Genomic DNA, 20,410 nt, shown 5'->3' with positions numbered 1-20,410 from the left:
GATTCCCAGTGGAGGCCTGAAACTATATATAGTTTCAAAACCATATATATATATACACATACACTATGTTTTTTCCTATACATACCAATGATAAAGTTTAATATATAAATTAGGCACTTTAAGAGATTAACAACAATAATAGAACAATTATAACAATATATGTAATCAAAGTTATACAAATGTGGTCTCTCTCTCAAGATATCTTACTGTACTGTATTGTACTCATCATTCTCCTGGTGATGATGTGAGATGATAAAAAGCCAAACCTATTCCTAAATCTATATAACCATCCTTTGCAGTACACGATGAGGAATGTCACTTGTTTCAAGGATCCCTTGCTGAAGTCTTCAATGCTTTCTGGTGCAACACGTTGATGTCAATCAGAACATGTTCTCTGTTCATGTCTTCCACCCACAATTTAATACCTTTCCTATTTTATCTAAGTACTTAAAATGCACTGTGGCCGTAACTTTTGCAGTTTGAGGTGCGACAGCAAAACTAGCATGGATTTTCTTCCTTCTTCACAATTACGCGAACAGATTTATTCTTATCATAGGTATTAGTCACCTCGGCATACGATTTTTTTCTTTCCTTACTGAGAACTTTTACCTTTTCACTTAGAGGAAGTACTTTACAGCTTCCCTTTGGCATATCCGAATAGGCAGCATCACTACTCTTGCGCTTTGGGGCCATTATTAAGTAAAATAAGGGTGACCTGAACACACGCACTGTGATATTGTGACAGCTGACCTGATAACCAAGATGGCTACTAAGTGACTAACAGGCAAGTAGCATATATCAGCATGGATAAACTGGACATAAGGATGATTCACATCTCAGGCAGGATAGCGTCAGATTTCATTATGCTACTCAGAACAGTATGCAATTTAAAACTTACAAATTGTTTATTTCTAGAATTTTCCATTTAACATTTTTGAACCATGGTTGACCATGGATAACTGAAACCATAGAAAGCCAAACTATGGGTAAAGGGGGACTACTGTACTCTGTGTGAAAAGATAGGATGAGAGATCAAAGGTACTGAGATGCTTCTGCTACCATGTTTCCCCGAAAATAAGACCTAGCCAGACCATCAGCTCTAATGCATCTTTCGGAGCAAAAATTAATATAAGACCCAGTCTTATTTTAATATAAGACCGGGAATATAATATAATATAAATATAATATAATACTGGGTCTTGTATTAATTTTTGCTCCAAAAGACACATTAGAGCTGATGGTCGGGCTAGGTCTTATTTTGGGGAAAACACGGTAGTAGCCAGATAACCCTCTGATTTCACAACACCAAGAACTAGTTTCTCTTAATTTCTTTCCTGGTACTCTTAATAGCTTTAGTCTATGCTTTCTCCCCACATTAGGCTTGTTAATGCAAAGTGCTTAGGTTTGGGATAATTGGATTTCATTCCCAGTGGCTAATGATGTGCCCTAGTAAGGAGAAGAGGGCAAAAAAATTCGAAAGGGAGGAGTCTAAAATATATTTTCAGTCCCTCCCAAGATTTTTTAATTGGGGGAAAAAAAATTCTAAAAAAAATTTAGAATTCTAACAACATTTGGAATAGAATATTTATATATACTCTTGAGGTTTCATTCCCTTAAGATAATTCCTAAAAATTAAAAGAAAAATTGTGTAAAACTATCTGTATTCTAAGGATTGAAGATTACATTCAAATTCAAGAGAAAAGTGCATTTTGCCCTAGGGAAGATTTCTATTTTGGGGGGGGGGAGGGGAATAAAGGATGATTTTATTTTTGTTTATGAGCTTTTTTCTCTTATTAATTTCTCATCAAGAGGTCAGTAGATAAATTTCTGTTCCTGATAGCTGGGAGTAGCATGAGAAATGGAAACTGACCTATTTTGTTTAAATTCTAGCTATTGAATTTTAAATCAATTGCTAGCTATGTATAAGTCATATTACCTCTTGACTTGGCAACCTTACTTGCAAAATGGAGCTAGTAATCCCTATCTCAATGGTCTATTGTGAGGATTAAAAGGTACACTGTATATAATAGTACATGCTTAATAAATGTTTGTTCTCTTCATTCTGACAATTTCTCAGAAAAATGGGAGGAACTGAACACTGGTCATAGCATCCACTAGTTCTGAAGTGGTAATAGAAATAAGAAACTCATAGCTGGGACTTATCAAAATGGCTCAGAACCTAAATATTGCAGCTAGCAAAAACATTGGAATGCATCTCTTTTGAGAGCTTTGAGCCCAAAAGAGAAAAAACAGAATGCAGACTTCTTAATTAAAAAAGAAAAATCGATCCAGCAATCCCTCTCCTGGGCATCTACCAAAAAATCTGAGAACATTTATCCATAAAGATATTATGTGCTCCAATGTTCATCCCAGCTTTGTTTACGGTGGCCAAGACATGGGAACAACCAAAGTGTCCTTTAAGATGATTGGATAAAGATGACGTGGTATATATACACAATGGAATACTATTCTGCCATAAGAAAAGACGAAATAGTGCCATTTGTGATAACATGGATGGATTTTGAGATTATAATGCTAAGTGAAATAAGTCAGAGGGAAAATGTAGAGAACCATATGATTTCACTGATATGTGGCACGTGGTATGTAATACTGAAAACAACAAAAGAACAAGACAAACAAAGGAAGAAACAAAAACGCATAGACACAGACAATAATTTAGTGGTTACCAGAGGGTAAGGGGGGAGGAGGGTGATAGATGAGGGTGAAGGATCAAATATATGGTGATGGAAGGAGAACTGACTCTGAGTGGTGAACACACAATGTGATATATAGATGATATATTACAGTATTCTACACCTGAAATCTAAGTAACTCTACTAATAATTGTCACCCCAACAAACTTTAATTTAAAAAAAAAAAGAAAAATCAAGATGATTTCCTAAATGAGCCAAGTTAGAAATAATACATTTTCATAATCATAAACCAAAAGTAACTTTGTATTTGTGAAGGGCACAAACACTCCCCCTCACCTAAAAATGTTGCCCTACTCTCCCTTCGGTAAAGACTCCCGAAAATGTAAAAATTCTACATATATAATTTTTGTATTAACACCTAAGTCTCTCATGGAACCATAAAGGTCAACTAGTTCTTTCCACTTAAAAGAGTTATTGTTTCAAACAAAAAGTCCCTTTGTACTTACTAGAAGCATATCAGTGATACCTTTATCATAAAGGAAAAAATTTAATTTAAACAAGGATTTTTCCTCAGAAATCTGTTCCTTCATTCAGCATGATCCTACTAAGAAATAACCTTTCACTGGAAACACTGCTTAATTTCTATGGTAACATATTCTGATGCCAAATACCTTCTCATTAAAAAGTTACTCATGTAAGAACTTTAACTTTTTATTAAGTTCATGATCATCTACAGTACTTAAAGTATAGTGAGGCTGGGTGAGAAAGGTGAAGGGATTAAGAAGCACAAATTGGTAATCACAAAACAGTTATGGGGATGTAAAGTACAATATGGGGAACTATGTATGTATGTGTATTACAATTTTAATAGCTTTTTCCTTTTAAAATGTGTATACATGTTTTTGGCACTCTGTATTTTAACAAAAACTTTGTAAGTTCTAAAAAGATGTTGCAACTCTTGACTCTAATACACTGATTACTTCAAATATATCTCAGAAATAGGAAGGGAAAAACAGCACAGTGCTGGAGTTTAAGGTCTATCTGATAATGAACAAAGATAATAACTCTAGTTTTTAAAAAGTCTTTACATAGTTTGTGTGCAATTGTTTCAATGGAAAATGAACACATTTTCGTTTGTCTTAAGACTAACATTAAAATTTTTAACTGATACAAGTTTACTTTGTGGTAAGAGATACAAAGTTCTATCCTTGAAAAACAGTTTAATAGATTAAAAGCCAAAAGTGCCCCCAAAATACTCATTAATGTATAATTTCACAATATCTGGTCATTTCAATACTCACAAATCTCAAAAGCAGCAGACTGATAATAAGAGCCTGTGGCAGCTAAATATATGATTAAATCAACACGTGTTTACTAAATTGCCTACTGTGGATCCCACTATATCATATCCAGAGCAATCTTAAGCAATGAAACAGTGCTACTCACCAGCAAGTGTATAATCCATATCAAAACCAAAACACTTTATTTTCTCCATGGCTAAACTTCGGTTCACAAACACCCTAAAAAAAGGAGTAAAAATGATATTTCAATTAACACCAAAACAAAAAAATTAAGTTTAATAGAATTATTTGGCTATATTTCTATATCTTCTTGTTTAAATATCAATATTAAAAGTCATGATAAAAATTATTCAAGTCCTTCTTATACCCTAAGTAAAATCAGATATTATATGAAAATATGTGGATTTTCTTATTGTGTCTTGGCATTAACAATGCCATGTACCCAAGATTTCAGAGAATCAGCTCTTTTCCAAAATATAAACACATAAAATGAGCTTATTTCTGAGATTTTATAATTCATTCACTCATTCATTTGTCATTTAATAAACAAAGGTTTGCTTAAGCCTACCATATGCCAGATACTGAAGACATAAATATAAACAGATTCATTCAACAAATACTTACTGAGTGCCTACTAAATGTCAGGTACTGTGATATGGCAGGGAACAAAAGAGTATCTGCCCTCACAGAACTTCTATTTTAACTCAGAATCTCTGCCCTTGAGAAATCCAGCCTAGCAGGTACTTGTAAGCAAATAATTATAGCAATTCAATAAACACTAGAAACTATCATGGAGGAGAGAGCACCAGCTGTTTAGAGACCAGAGAGATGTTTAAGGTGAATCTTAAACAATCAGTAGAAGTCTTCCAGTAGAACCAGAAAGGCAATCCAGGCAGAATAACTAAGCAAGGTCGAGGTTTATACTGAACTATAAAACATTTATTGTGGCAGGAGCTGAGGAGTTTTCTTTGGTTTTGCTTTTCTGTTTGCTTTTGCAAAAGGTTTTCTAAGGAACAAAGTTAGGGGGGACAATAAAAGCTATGAAGCTAAAAGGGTTAACAGGTCAAAATCAGGAAGATTCTGCACGCCACATTAGGGAGTAGAGTTTATCCTGCAGGCAAGAATAAATTATCAGATTTTGAGGAAATGAAATAATCAGATTCAAATTTCAGAAAGATCAGTAGGAAGATAGGGAAAACTAAACATATAATAACATATGGTAGATCACCACCACGATGGTGTTTGGGGGTAAGGCCCTAAAAGTAAGGACACCCTTTTCCATCTATCTCCAGCTTGGTGGCCAAAATTACCAAATCTTTTCTTGGCCTTTATTTCCTAAGTAACTGTGAGAAATGAGACTGCTTCAAATCACCTAGGAAACTTGTTAAAGATAAAGATGCCTGGCCTGGGCCCCCCATTAATGATCTAGGTCAATCCTTTCCAAAGAGGACTGCACCACGGGACGCAGAAGAGTCCACTGCGATGCAAAAAGACAGTAGATCTGCTACCGATATTTCTTTCATCATTTAAAAACATCTAATTTGTGTATGTTTTCTACTATATATAAATGAGGGCAGTAGTATAGATAATTTATAAACAAGACATACAGAAATTAATATTACATATTTTAACTGATGGAATACTCGAGTTTGGAAACCACTAATCTAGACGTTGACTTTTTTAAAAAACTCTTTACTAACACATATTACTTTACCACATATATTTTAAATTTCAATAGAAAACTTTTCCTCTCATCTCAGAATGTAAGCACCAATTCTAAATGCAGACAAACAATAAAATATTAGCTTGAAATACTTTAATCCAGGACGTAAAATCAGTACACCCTTGAATTCAGAACTTTTATCTTCTGAAAAAATATGAAAATCATTACTTATAATGTGCAATGCACACTAGATTAGCTCTATAAAACTTGTACTTCCTGAAAGAGATGTTATATAAAATATTTATACTCTCTTTCCCTTAAAAACCCTGGTCTTCTGGAAAATCAATATTTACTTTGTCTTGGGATGAAAGGGGAAGACCAGTGAAAAGCTGAAAGATACAAAGAAGTAGAGGTTAAATGACACCCACCCAAAACTTAAAATTTTTAAAAAATTTTTTATTAAATTTATTGGGGTGATATTGGTTAGTAAAATTACATAGGTTTCAAGTATACAAGTCTGTAATACATCATTTTCATCATGTGTTCACCACCCAGGATAAAGGAGGTCAAATATATAGTGATGAAAGGAGAACAAACCTTTTTTAAACATGACACAGCCCCGAATCACCACGACCCTTCTAACACTTCATCAAACTTCACCCTGCTTTTACTGATAAGAGCGCTGACTTCATCATCTTTTCCCAGTTATGTATTCCTTTTGAAGGCACAACAGGGGTAAAAGACACAAAGTAATGTTTCTAACTCTGGAAACTAAATGTTACTGCTGAAGCTTAGGCTTTTCAAACAGACTTTCAATTCAGGCCAAGGGGCCAACTGGATCAAATCCTTCCTCAGAGCCCAAACAGCTGACATGCCTAAAATATTCTGTGGGAATTCAGGCAGGAACCCACTGGGAAGATTTTTCTTCCTTGTGATACAATCCAGGAAAGATATATGTGGGACCACATAATAAAAGAAACAGCTTTGATTCTGATAGAAGAATGATGCGAGCTGGTTTCAGGCACAGCGAAAAGGACGGGAGAAAAGAGACTTGGCTAATATTACTCAATCCTTGCTAAAGGTAGAAAGAAGCAGACCCAGCAAGATAGTTTACTAGTTTCTTTCTTGGCCAGAAGAGAAATTAAGCCTGTACTCCTTACCATATTTATTTTAAAGGATATAAACATCACAGTGCACCTTATGTATTATCCATACACTCTGGAAATGATATATATCCGTAATGTGAAAATCTATTGTTTTTTGCCAAAATAATCACTGCTAAATATCCATCAAATCGCACTCTTTCCTCTTTGACTAGTCACTTTATTCAATCAACACTTGTTGAATGCCTACAACAAAGCACGTACCATTTTGCGACATATATTCTAGAAGATGCTCTTCAGGGAGTAGTCAGAGCTAGGAAAGACTTTCTATATGCCTAAAATTAGGAAATAAGACATTTTCATAGGAAGATCTTTTACCAAATATACTTATCTTTTCATTCAAAATAAGTACCCTCACCTACAGGAGCAATTCCTGAACTTACAACAGAAACAATCACTCCTGTCTCCCCTTCTTATTCATTTCTATTATGAAACAAAAAGAAAACCTCACATACATTCTCATCTCTCTTGTTCTTTCCCTAATTTATGCTACAAAAACATGGAAGAAGGGGGCAACAAAGAATTCAATCTAATTTGTGTACAAATATCTAAAGTGCATTAAGGAAAGCTATAATGACAAAATGGAACAGCTGCATTATAGAGAACTGCAATAATACAGAACATGCTAAGATTTACAAAGATAATAAAGATCCAAATGCAGAAAGTATGCACTGACTTCAGCAGAGAGGCAGCCTGGAGCCAGAAATACCACGTCTCCAGGATACAGTCTTCAAGGAAAACTAATCTCTTGGCCTCAAACTAATGACTACTCTTTACTGTTATAACAAAAGAAAGTGTTAGATACTATATCAATTTAAAAACTGGCTCACTGTTCCACCACACATTTAAAACAAAAAGGTATCTCCTTGGTTCCAAGGACCTTGACTGTATCTTTCTTTACCAAGGCTAGTTTACTTGGGTCACTTTTCTAAATTATTAACCAGTGGAACATACTCCATCCACCTTCATCTTTAAGAGCCCCAATATATTTGTGAAACTGAGTTTCCAAAGGTTGCTTTAAATAAAATACAAAGTCTCCACCTTAGAAAGCATGACTGAACTAAGCAGCCAACCTTGAAACGCAATTATCAGCTAGAAGTTTCCATACACACCAAGTCATTTGCGAGATACAGATTTGAGCTTGAACAAAAGAAACAATCTTTAGGAGACAGACACAGGAACATTAAAAAGCCAGGCACAGACTTCAACACAAAGACAAATGTATGAGTAACAGCTTTTACTATCATATCCCACTGTAGTAATGCATGAAATCTGAAGAAATTCTATCCAAATCAATATAGATATTAACCATAAAAAATGAGACTGTTAATACAATGTGCTTTAAGAATAGGGATCTAATATTCTCACACTTAAGGAACATGAACATGCAATTTACTAAACTTCAAATTTTGTAAATAGCAAACTCAATGGTTTTGAGATTTAACTCATAATTCAAAGTAGCATTACCTCATCTGTCACTGGTTGCCGTTTTGCAAAATGTGAAACTATCTGAGTCAACTAGTTCTTGAAGTCACATAACAAAATTCTTCTTCAAGTCCCTGGTATAATTTTTTGTATGTGACTTTCACCTAACTTCAAAAAGACGTTTTAAAGTCTGAACTAGGCCCCTCAACAGCATGTATCTTCTGAGACAGTGTTGGAGAAAACACCTCTGTGTCTAATTTAACTTGTCATTGGATATCACTGTTGCTCCACACAAATCCATTTGGAATAGAATTTCTTTGGCAATGGTGAACTTTATCCCTAACTCCTCCCCCGCCTAGGAGTCACAATTTCCTGGCCAAATGCCCAACAGCAGTTACTGCAACAACAAATGAGATTAAGGATACAAGTATAAAATCTTCTTGGACATGTTTCAGTTATGGGTTTGTGCAATTACTCAAAGTTTGTTATAATCAAAGAAAAGAAAAAGTTACAAATGCTTTTTGGAGAGTGCATATTGATTATGAACAAATGATGTCTGTCTGTCTGTCTGTCTCTCTCTCTCTGTACATGAGTATGTGTTTAACTTAATAGAAAAATGTGATAATATACATTTTTGTTGTAAACCTAATTTTAGTATCTTTCTCCCCAAACTAGTTCCTATTTACTGCTATTGGCACTCTCATTTTCTAACTTAGGCCTAAAATCTAGTTAATATCTTTTGATTATTTCCTCTCCCTCAAATCCACATCATCTCACAATCAATCATCTCAGGTGCTTCATTTAAATGTCCAATGTCTCTGAAATCCAGATCTTTCATTCAATTCACACTGCTAACATCTTATCCAGGTCCTCCTGAATTCATCAACTCTTCAGCAATCATCTCCCAATTGCTCCACCTGCACACCAATGCCAAATTCATGGCTTTGAAGTAATGCTACTTCAAGTGTGGTCCATGGACCAGTGCTGGTCTGTTAACAGTTGTTACTAATTCATGACATGATCTACAGAAAATGCAAGGACTCAGAAACAATTTGACAGAAAAATTTTGTATGTTAAATGTATAATAAAAAATGTAGACTGACATTGTAATGTCTTTGTTTTTCTAGTAATTCATTTTTATTACATTTTATGTGTATTGATTTGAAACATTGTAAATTTTTTTAAAGCTGGTCTTTCCATCACAAATAGTTTGAGAAGCAGTGTCTTAAACCATAGCTCCATTCATGTTGCTCTCTTAATTAATAATTTAATAACCTCACCACCTACACAACTAATAAATTACAAATTTTTATATCTTCAAGGACTTCAAAGCCTTTCACCATCATTCCAAAATCAGTTTTATCTCACATTGCTCCACATCATGCACCTTTAGCTCTAATAATCCAAATGAACTACCTGGTATTCCCTACAGGTACACCGAGGCGTGGTTCATGCTATTCTCTATTCCTGAAATACCCTCCTCAGTTATTTTATATTTTATTTTTCAAGACCCAGCCATCTCAAGTGATTTATTCAAGAAACTATTCGGCTGTGCCATAGAACTATGTGGCAGTGATGCATTTCGGTCTCAGATTACTGTTCTACCTCATGAATGAGTTTCACCAACTAAAATTCTATAAAGCTGTGATCTATGTGAGAGGTCTAAGTGTGCAAAATCCTTTATTTTGGCACTTCCTATTTTGTCATAGACATGAAATATGCAGGTAGTCCTTATTCTTTACTGGATTATAAACTTGGAGGCAAGGTTTTATTACCTCCCCAACACCTAGCATAGGGCCTTGTAAAAAGAAGACACAATATTTAACGGAAGTAAAAACTAATCTAGAAGTTGATAAACAGTGGCTGCCACCGGCTCTGGGGAGGAATGAATGGGGAGTTTTTGCTCTTGAATACAGGGTTTCTTTTGGGGGTAATGAAAATGTTCTAAAATTAGAGCTGTTGGTTGCACAATTCTGAATATACTAAAAACTACTAAAATGTACACTTTAAGAAAGTGAATTGAATGGTATGCAAACTATGTCTCAACTAAACTGTTATTTTAAAAACTTAATGGCAAGAACTTAGTCTGCTTTTGTGTCCCAATCCTTCAGCAAAAATATGCTCAGTGACCTCAAAATATGCACAAGAACTTTCTAATTTATGAAATGGATTCCTAAAAATTGGAAGTTCAAATACCAAGAAATTTTGGACTAGATTATAAATGCAAGTCATTTAGTAGCATTAGTTTTTGTTTTCACAAATTCCAGCCAACAACTTCTTACTAATTTGTCTTAATATTTTCTCTTAGGAACATCCTCAGGAAGAATATATTTTGTTTATCAAATTGTGCCAGGAGAAAAGTAGCCTGTGCTTTAAAAGTCTGAACAACAAGCATATTATCATTTCTAAAATAAAACATTAGTTAAAATATTCATTTTTCTTACTCACATACTCAATATAAAAACGTTCCAGTGAAAAGAAGTGAGTATGGAAGCACATACAGAACAAAATTAAAGATGATTAAAATTTAAGATTCCATCAATTGTAAAACTTACCTATATTATGTATGACTAAGAAATGGAGGTTGGAGGAGGGAAGGCCCAAGAAAAGTCAGAGACTCATAAAATTAGGATATCAAAGGGCTATATCCGTAATACAAGGATGAAGGAGAAAAAAATCTGTGACACAGAAGGAGCACACAAGGAAATATGTACATCTCAGCCTTGACACTGAGTCTGAGGAGGGGGAAACCTCCCCCTGAGAGTCTAAACAAGTCAGTCATGGAGGTTTGTGGGCTATATTTACACTACTAGGATGGTTAACATTATTGCCCCTAGGTGACTGAAAGAAATGAAATTCTCTCTGGAAGAACTCAACTTAACTCTAGGTGCTATACTGTTAGATGCAGCCCAATTTCAGAGATGTTTAATTGTGAAAGAAATGTGTATCTCAAAAGTGGTAAAATACTAAGAGTACTGATCATTCTACCTTTCCACCAAAGATTTCAAAGCAAACTTTAAGGAGGTTCATCAAAAATGTTTAAGTAAGAAACATTAAAATTCCCTTCACCTTCATTCTCAAATGAAGAAGTCGCGATAATGGGGGCAGGATGGTAGAGAATAAAAGAGAGGACTAACAAATTAAGAAAAACACAAATTAAGGAAGAAATCAGAAATAATAACAGTACTTTTGAAAATAAACTTACTATTCTAAAACCTCGGTCTAATTAAACACAGGTTTTTCTAATCCTTTTTTTCCTATTTTCCTCTAAAATCTTTTTTACTTTTTCTCCCCAACTTTTTTAAAGTAAAGACCAATGTATAGAGGATAATTTATAAAATGCAGCAAAACATCAAGGTTGAATTCTGTGGGACAAAAGCAAAAGAAGAAAATACGATTATCCTGTTACGGTCAGAACAAATTAACAAGTTACTATGCCTATAATGAAAAAGAGAGGTCAAAATTTAGAATGTAAAATAAAAGCAAATGATGAGACTCCTTTTGGTCTCTTACCTAAAAGACAGCAGCTCCAGTAATAAAAGGCATTCTAACAACTCTAGAGGATTAGGGTTACATCATGACACTGAAAGGAGGGTGCATTTTTCCTTGTATTACTCATCATAGAGTACCTGTATTTCCCTAGATATATTCCATTGAATGTGAATAACCTTTTTATTTACAAAATTTTAAATAAGCAAGTTGAGGAGCTTTTCAAGTCTTGTTTTCCCACCAAATTTATTGAGGTATGGTTTACTTAAAATTCACTCATTTTAAGTGTGTAAAGTTTGGTGAGTTTTGGCAATTGTATACACTGATACAACAACTACTACAATCAACCCCCAAAATTTCTTCCTGTCCTTTTGCAATGCCCTTCCCAACCCTTGGCCCCAGGCTATCACCTGATCTCTGCTTTCTGTCACTACAGTTTTCTTATAAATAGAATCAAGCATCATGTAGTTTGTGTCTGGCCTCTTAGCACAATACTTTTGATATTCATTCATGCTGTTATATGCATCATAATTCTTTTATTCCTCAATGGTATTCCATTGTGTGGACATACCACAATTTGTCCATTCGGCTAATAGATATTTTGAGTTGTTCTTAGTTTGGACTATTATACATAATGCTGCTATGAACAGTCACATACAAATCTGTGTGGATATTTGCTTTCATTTCTCTTGGATAAATAAATATCTAAAAGTGGAATTACTTGGTCATAGGTAAGTTTAACTTCAAAATGTATTGCTAAAACGGTTTTCTATTTTGCATCCTCACCAGCGATGCAGGAGAGTGCCAGCTGTTCCACACTGTCAGTGGTTTTCCTTTCAGTCATTCTAGTTATTTAATTTAGTCATTCTAGTGGGTGCAGTGGCATCTCATTGTGGTTTTAAGTTGTATTTCCTTAATGACTAATAATGTAGAACATCTTATCAAGTGCTTATTGGCTGTATCTTTTTTTGTGTGAAGTTATCAATTCAAATCTCTTGCCCGTTTTTAAACTAGGTTGTTTGCTTTATTGTTGTATTGTAAAGATTCTTCATATATTTTGGGGACAAGTCTTTTATCAGAGACACACACACACACGAAATATTTTTCTCCCAGTCTGTTTTCTTAATGGTGTCTTTCAAAATGCATTTTTAAAAAATTTTTGGTAAAGCCCAATCTAGCAATTTTGTCTTTCATGTTTTTATATACTTTATCTAAGAAATCTTTACCTAATTCAAAGTCACAAAGATTTTCATCTACACTTTATTTTTGACTTTTACATTTAGGTCTATGATCCATTTTGTGTTATTTTTTTATATATGGTTTGAGGTAAAGGTCGAGGTTCATTTTTTTCTCTGAATATTCAATTGTTCCAGCACATTTGTTAAAAAAACTAACCTCTTGCCACTGACCTTGGCCTTCTTGCTGAAAAATCAACTGACTAATATATGAGTGCATCTATGAACTCTCTATTAGGTTTCATGATGTATATAAGTCTTACACTAATACCACACTGTCTTGATTAAGATAGGTTTACATAAGGCTCAAGTATAATTTTTTGGTGATTTAACTATAAAAACAATCCTTTCCTATTACTATTAGGGAAATATTTCACAGATACCAAATGACAAACTTGACTACGTGTCAAAATATCACACATATCAAAATTGTGAATATAAGAATTATTTTCATCTCAAAGTACAAAATTTATCAATTTATTTCTAAAGATAGCAAAAGAGAATAAAAGCTAACTGATTACATTTCTGTGATCCAAGCATTTCAAATGCACTTGGTTCATTACCTATTTAGGTAGTACATGAATTGTCCTAGGTGCCCCTATAAATAAACCTAAAAGAATATCTCAGCCCTCATAGTGTTCTTTGGTTTATATAAACTTTCCTAGCTAACCAATTCTTACATACACTTTACCATAGGGGAAAAAATTAGTACTAATTACTTCCCAAGATTTTGAGTGATCTAGAAATACAGTTCTTCAATCTACAAACCAGCTTTATAAACAACCAGTGTACAAGACTAACAGATATGCCAGAACCGTGATAATCTATCTTTATCATAAAAATTGTGTAACAACTGCAGATTTGTAGCCAGTGCTGGAAGGAAAGAAAACATACAAACCTAAAGGCAGTCCTTTCATAATTTTCACATTTTTAAAGAAACTTCAAAATTCTAGTGATAAAAGTAAATGGTTTGTTCTCTTTACTCAATAATGAGGTTTAAAATAGCAGTAAAGTTGGCCAATTTTATTTTGCTTGTAATCAATACATGATTAAATTAAAATAAATTGTAAGCACAGGCTCTGAAACTACTTCAAATTTTCTAATAGACCAAAGAACTAGAAAAAATTAAGAGCTTCCACAAAATAACAATTAAAAATTTGCTGTAGTTTTGAAGACTTTTTTGAGAAATCTATGTGCTATTTAATCAAAGAGTATATATCTTTAAAGTCCATTTATGCTTGAAGGCTAGGAGTGAGAAAAGCAACAGTATGCAGACATTATCGGATATGTCACCTATCACAGGGATCACAAAAAGAAAATCAGTAACAACTCAGACTCTGAAGCATAAGAGAAAATAATATTAAAACAATTTAAAAACCTAGCAGAACTATTTTATATTGCAAGGAGAGGAACACGAAATTCTAATTCAAAATTTTTTGCCTACAATGCCCAGAAAGAAATAAAAATCACAGGCTGTTTTCTCTCAATCTTTCACACCATTTTCTAAAAGTACAATTTATTTTTAAAGGCCTTTGAATTTTTAAACTACACTCATTTCTATGTAAAACTCATGGGTAAGACACCACTGTTTGATTCCAATCTTCATAAATACTTTCTACCAAAAAACAAAATGAGTTTACCACAAAGTAAAGAGGGTGTTTATAACTCACTAAATTTCTCGTAAGATTATCCATCCTCAATGCTGTCTTTCTAAACTGCAATAGTAACTTTACAGTAAGTAGATCACATGTGAAACACTAACAATGTAAGCTTTCAGCTGAATTTCTTTCAATCTCTCCCTCTACCGCCATTCTCAGGCTGGCACTAGCACTGCTTATTAATCTTCCAATTCACTCAGATGACTGGAACACCGCTTCGCTGAGAAAAATGAGGGAAAAAGAAGAATAAACTCACTTACCTTTCCTTAGACATTCTCAGAGATCTACTTCCTCTGGATGAGAATACAGGATCAACAAACAAGCTTCACTGATCTCTTGAGAACTGTAGCTCATTTGTTAAAGCACAGAGAACTCTGGCCCTGAGAGGCCCAACAAATTTGGGCGCAATGCCGAACACTAACCAGGCAGTATCTCAGTGACCAATATCCTCAGCTTTAAATACTTAAAAACCTAGGAAAATAGAATAAAAAACTGGAAAGCAGTAAAAATAACTAATAGTCTGAACTGTTTAAGACTGGCCAGTTTAGGGAAGAGACAATCCAAATGGCAAGTTCCCGTAAAAGACAGGAGTCCTTACTGGCAAACACACAGAAAAAGCAAATTTACCCCCTAATGAGGCCCGCCAACAGTACGCAAACAATGTGTCACAGAATGGAGCGGCCCTAGTCAGTCCAAATCATTTTTAGTTTGCTCTGGGAAAAAATCAACAAACAGGATAAATAATATTACGTTTTAATTATCAGTTTAGTGAGGACCTCGCTTAGAAAATGAACAATGTGAACTACAAAAGGATAAACTATGTGCCGATCATATTACAGAAGGAACCTAAAGTATTTCCACACTGAGGTCTTTTTTTCTGATCATTAACTGCTTTTAAGGAAAACATCTGTTACTCAATCGCCTGAAAATTTCAGCTCATGTGAAAAGAAATTTACAGATCTCTGGCATATGGGGGATAAATCCAGATCATTCTAAAGGTTAATTCCAAACTTCAGAGCAAGTTGAGGTTTGAAAGAAAAACATCTGCAGCATTCCTGCCTCCTCACCAATATAATGCATAGGGATTATGCAACTCGGGAAGAAATAAACAAGTGTGTTAAAGTGTAGGAATCTTATACTGAGATAGCAAATAAATCCTCCTAGTGGGGATTCAAATTAAAAATAAAATATACATACCTTAAAGAAATACTACTTGAATTAAAACTTGAAATTAAAAAAAAAAAACTCTCTTTAAATATTACCCAAATATCTTACCATAAGATGTTACCATAAAAACTATTAATTCAAACTAAAATTTTCAGTTTATTTAGAAAAGCAGCATGGTGTAGTGGAAAGAGAATGAACACTGAACAACTACGTTTAAATCCCAGGTCTTCTACTTTCAGCCTTTGGAAACTTAAATAAATTACTTAAACTAAGCCTGAGATTTTTTTATCTATAGAACATAGATAACATCTGGTAGGGTTGTCTCATACGTAAGCACTCAAAGAACTACTGTAACTTGGAAAGTGGGGATACATAGAAAGCAATTGGGCTGTGAAGCATTACCTCATCAAGACAGCTCTTGGGAAATACTTAAAAATCCAATTCTCAAATTGTACATGAATATAAAGGGTTTTCTTGACTACCCTCAAACCAAATTCTATAAATACAAGAACACAAACTGAATATGGAAAAATGATCTAATCCTTAAGGTTGCCAATTTCCCATGGCTTCATCTTGTGGCATCACAGCTCAGTGTGGCGGAAATAAATGTAATTACTATTTTAAGATTTTACTACTTGCAAAGAGAAAGGAAAATAAAACTTCTCACCTGAACAGAGATTATACACTTATGTGAGCTTCCCGTGCAAAAGAAACTGCATTGTCTGAAAATTAATAGCTCTTTCAAACTCCATCCATATATGCAAGAAATATTTACTGAATCTCTCTGTGGCTGGTACCAGTAGTCCTTCATTTTAAAGAGTTCAAAGTCTAATTAAAGAGACCTCCTCACAGTTTAAACGTAGTATGTAATTATGGTATCAGAGATATGCACAATGGAGAGGTACATCTATATTCTCTTGGCTGAGTCTTATTGCAAGAAAGGATGCCAAAGTCGTTTCTTTTTAAACTGACACTGTGCTAAGCACTTTATATTTCTGGTATCTCATTTAATTGTCAAATAACTCTATGAGGTAGAAATTATTCCAATTCCATAGATGACAAAAGTTTACAGAAGTTAAATACTGTGATTCTAATGGAATTAAATGGAATAATCCGAAAATGCCAATCCTAGGCCCAAGCTCTCAACTACCATAGTAAAAAGATCAACAGGTGTTAATCAGGCTAAGAGGAAAAGAGGCGGTGGGGAGCACTTCAATGGAAGAGGAATGTGAACAGAAAGCAGAGTGACACGGACATTACGATGTATGGGCTGGGGGAACTAGATGTACTTCAGAGTTGATGGAATATAGTTTGAAGAAGGGATGAAAAGCAGAAAGGAATAGATCAGCATTACAGGGCCATAAGTAAGGGGCTTAGAATTTATCCTATAGCTGGACGTGATGGCACTGAAGGTTTTAAGCAGGGTGGTAACGTAATTTAAAGAGTGGGTTTGAAGAGGACAAGGCTGAAGGCAGGCAGACCTAGTGGGGGTCACTGCAGTGACCCAGGACAGTGATAACTAGAACCTGGATGAGTACTGTCAGGAATGAAAAGAAAAGACTAGAATATAGAAATCAGGAGGTTCATATTAAAGCGTGAACATGCATGTGTGTGTTCAAATGTACTGGAAAGGGACTAAGAAGGATGATTTCCAAACTACTGATGGTGTTTACCCTATGAGAAAGAAGAGCTGGGGTCAAATAGCAAACGAAGGAGAAATTTCACATTTAACTATATATATTTCTGTATCCCTAAATATTGTACAATAAAAATTTACTTATGTATTACCTAATAATTTGAAACACTTTTTTTTGAAAAAAATATGGAACGCTTCGCAAATTTGCGTGTCATCCTTGTGCAGGGGCCATGCTAATCTTCTCAGTATCTTTCCAATCTTAGCATATGTGCTGCAGAAGTGAGCATTTGAAACACTTTTTTAAAAAATTAAGAAATTAAAATTTGGGATTGATGATTGTATTACTCTCCACTTCTTGGCTCTATGGCAGTCGTATTCAGAGATGGTTTAACTTCCTAATGAATGTAATAACAATAAAGTTCTTTTTTAAAAAGCTTTAAAAAGGAAGTAGTTGGAAATAGAGCCAGAAATGTATTTCATGTCCTTTGATTCTTAAACCAAAGCTCATTAAGATTTAAATGTTTAATATATAATTTGAAACTATAAAAAGTAGCATAGTAATTTGAAAAAAGATTCCAAAATGGAATTCTGAAACTAAAAAATTTATAAAAACCAGAATTAAAAATGTGATGAATAGATTCAGGTCAGACCCAACTAAAAAGAGAATTAGTGAACTGGAAGTAGGGCAGGAAAAACCTTCCAGAATGTAACATGGAGAAAAAAAAAGGAAAATACAAAAGAAAGGATGAGAAGGACACAGTGCTGATGTGTAACATACACTTATTAGAGTTCAGAAGGAGAGAAGAAAGAGAATAGAGCAGGGACAATATATGAAAGATATTAACTGAGAATTTACAAAACCAAGCACAGACTTAAGAAAAGACAATGAACCTCACGGAAGATAAAGAGAAATCCAAAGTTTATTACCTACTAATATGGGGAGGAATATGAGAATCACACATCTCCAGTGCCTTTTGCACAGTTTTCATTTTTGAAAGCACATTACTATTAAATATAATAACATATAATAATGTTATCAAACAGAATATATCATTATGTAATGTTATAGATTATGTTAAATAACAAATACAGTTAAATCGATAATGGGGAAAAAAACACTTAACCAAAACCAAATAAATTAACCTGCATATGAATACCCTAACAACACTGTATAGAAAAATTGCAAGAATAAACTAATCCAAGCAACTAAAAACAACAGTATTTGACTATACACCTTTAGTCATTGGCAGGGTAGGGAAAGAGAATAGAAGTATTGCAAACAAATTGTGAAATTTTTTTAGGTTTGTTATGGTATGGGTGAATCAATTCTGAAAATATTTTAGATGAATTACTAAATTGAGCAAATGAGTAAATATATTGATGTTGGAATCCAGGGTTCTCACTGTAGAACAGGAGATATACAAACATGGAATGGGCACGGACAACAAACAGCCTTCTCCATTTCCCGACAAGTGGCCATAATCCTGGCTTTTTTTCCTGCCACTGTGCAGGTCGCCTGAGGTTTGGGCTGGCGGTGTGAAGTGTTTGCGTAGGTGTGTTGGGGTTGAGCTATGTGTTTTGGGATGGCTCCATGAGCTGGCCAAACCTGTATGATTAAAGTAGCCCTCGTTTACCCCCAAATGATGACTGATGTTATGCTTCTAAGTGGATGTCTCTCTCATGTTTCTCCTTCTTCAGAGACCCCAGCTAAGTTACCTACTTGTTTCCTTGACCTTTTATTCTAGCTTCGTTTTTTTCTACATGCCATTTCTTCATCCTCTCCACTAATATTTTTCTTTTCATTCTGGAGCCTGCTGATCATGTTCTGTTTCCCATGGAACACCTTTTACTTCTGCTTTCTCTCTCCTCAGCTCTCGTGGCAAGGTGAGGTGGTCTGGGAGAGAGACCTTTCCCCATTTGGCATTTTCTAAGTTGGAGTCTTCACGTGAACCTGAGGCCACCTAGGAGAGCACTCAGTCTTGTTACCTAAGTCTTCAGCTGTTGGGATAAGAAACTTAGGCTTGCGACTCCTCACTGTGCAGGGCAGGGTGGCAGGTTTCTGTACTGTTGCCCAGGGTGGTGGTGGGGTAGTGGTGACTGTCCTTTTGGAGGGCCATGAGAAGTAGTGCCATTCAGCCTATATTGCTTGCACATCTTGGCCTCCCACTGGCCCCTTGATCTGGGGCTGCTCTCTGTCGATTGGGGCTCCCCAGGTGAACCCTGCCAAGTTATAGTATGACCCAGTTTTCCACTTGCCACTCCCCATTCCTGTCCCTTTTCCAAATCCTGCACTGTATCTTAGCTAGTGTGCTGCTTACCTGAAAAGTTTGGGGGTCATATGTGGATGGGAGGATGTCTCCTCTGCCTCCATGGGTTTGTCTTTGTCTCCACTTCCAGCATTTATGAACGTGGTGAAGAGGAAGAACCCAGAGAGGTAGCTGACTGAGGAGCGAAGAAGCAACATGGGGCTTGCTGGGGAGAAGCCCTTAAAGAAAATTATTCTTTCTGGTGAGATACAGGCTGCTGTTTCATTCCCAAGGGTAAGGGAGAGGGTTTCCCATGCCTGATGTGATACTGTATTGAGTCAGGGGAGGCTGATGGTGCTTTGTCCACCTAATCTCACGTTCCCAAGTATACCGTATGCCTTACTCGGGAAGGGCAGAGCCAGAAGTATTTTCGGGCTAGTTCTGGGGGTCAGGTGCCAAGGGCATGTGTAGGATGGAAGGAAGCATACTGCTGTCCAACACTTCTTTTTCTTGGTGTGGACATGACTCTTGTATGTCCAATAGGTGGCAAGAACTGGTTTAGGATCTGTGGCCTGGACTCTGGATGGGGGTGATGAGGAAACTGAATTTCAGATTTCTTGTGGACTCACATTTCTCAAGGTAAATCAATTGGGTATAAGAAATCTGAGGAGAAGGTTGTATACTCTGACCGCAGCTCCACTGAGTGTTTGTTAATCTTTGTTAAATTATGATTGAGGGAGGAACCCAGTCCCTCTGATAGTATTACCTTCATG

The 20,410-nt window shown here is 35.1% G+C and overlaps 1 protein-coding gene across 9 annotated transcripts in view; it reads right to left on the bottom strand.

The window, feature by feature from the left end:
* NT5C2 (5'-nucleotidase, cytosolic II) overlaps positions 1 to 20,410 on the bottom strand; it is a 119,432-nt gene that overhangs the window by 33,993 nt on the left and 65,029 nt on the right. For all 9 annotated transcript variants that reach the window (XM_081074607.1, XM_081074608.1, XM_081074606.1 and 6 more), the window contains exon 3: positions 4,101 to 4,174. In XM_081074607.1, coding sequence (XP_080930733.1) covers positions 4,101 to 4,174 — 74 coding nt within the window. The remainder of the gene's footprint in view (positions 1 to 4,100; positions 4,175 to 20,410) is intronic.

The sequence above is a fragment of the Rhinolophus hipposideros genome (assembly GCF_964194185.1).
Source record: "Rhinolophus hipposideros genome assembly, chromosome: 15".
Taxonomy (NCBI): Eukaryota; Metazoa; Chordata; class Mammalia; order Chiroptera; family Rhinolophidae; genus Rhinolophus; species Rhinolophus hipposideros.
Note: the sequence above shows the minus strand (reverse complement) of the source record. Positions and strands in the feature narration are given on the sequence as shown.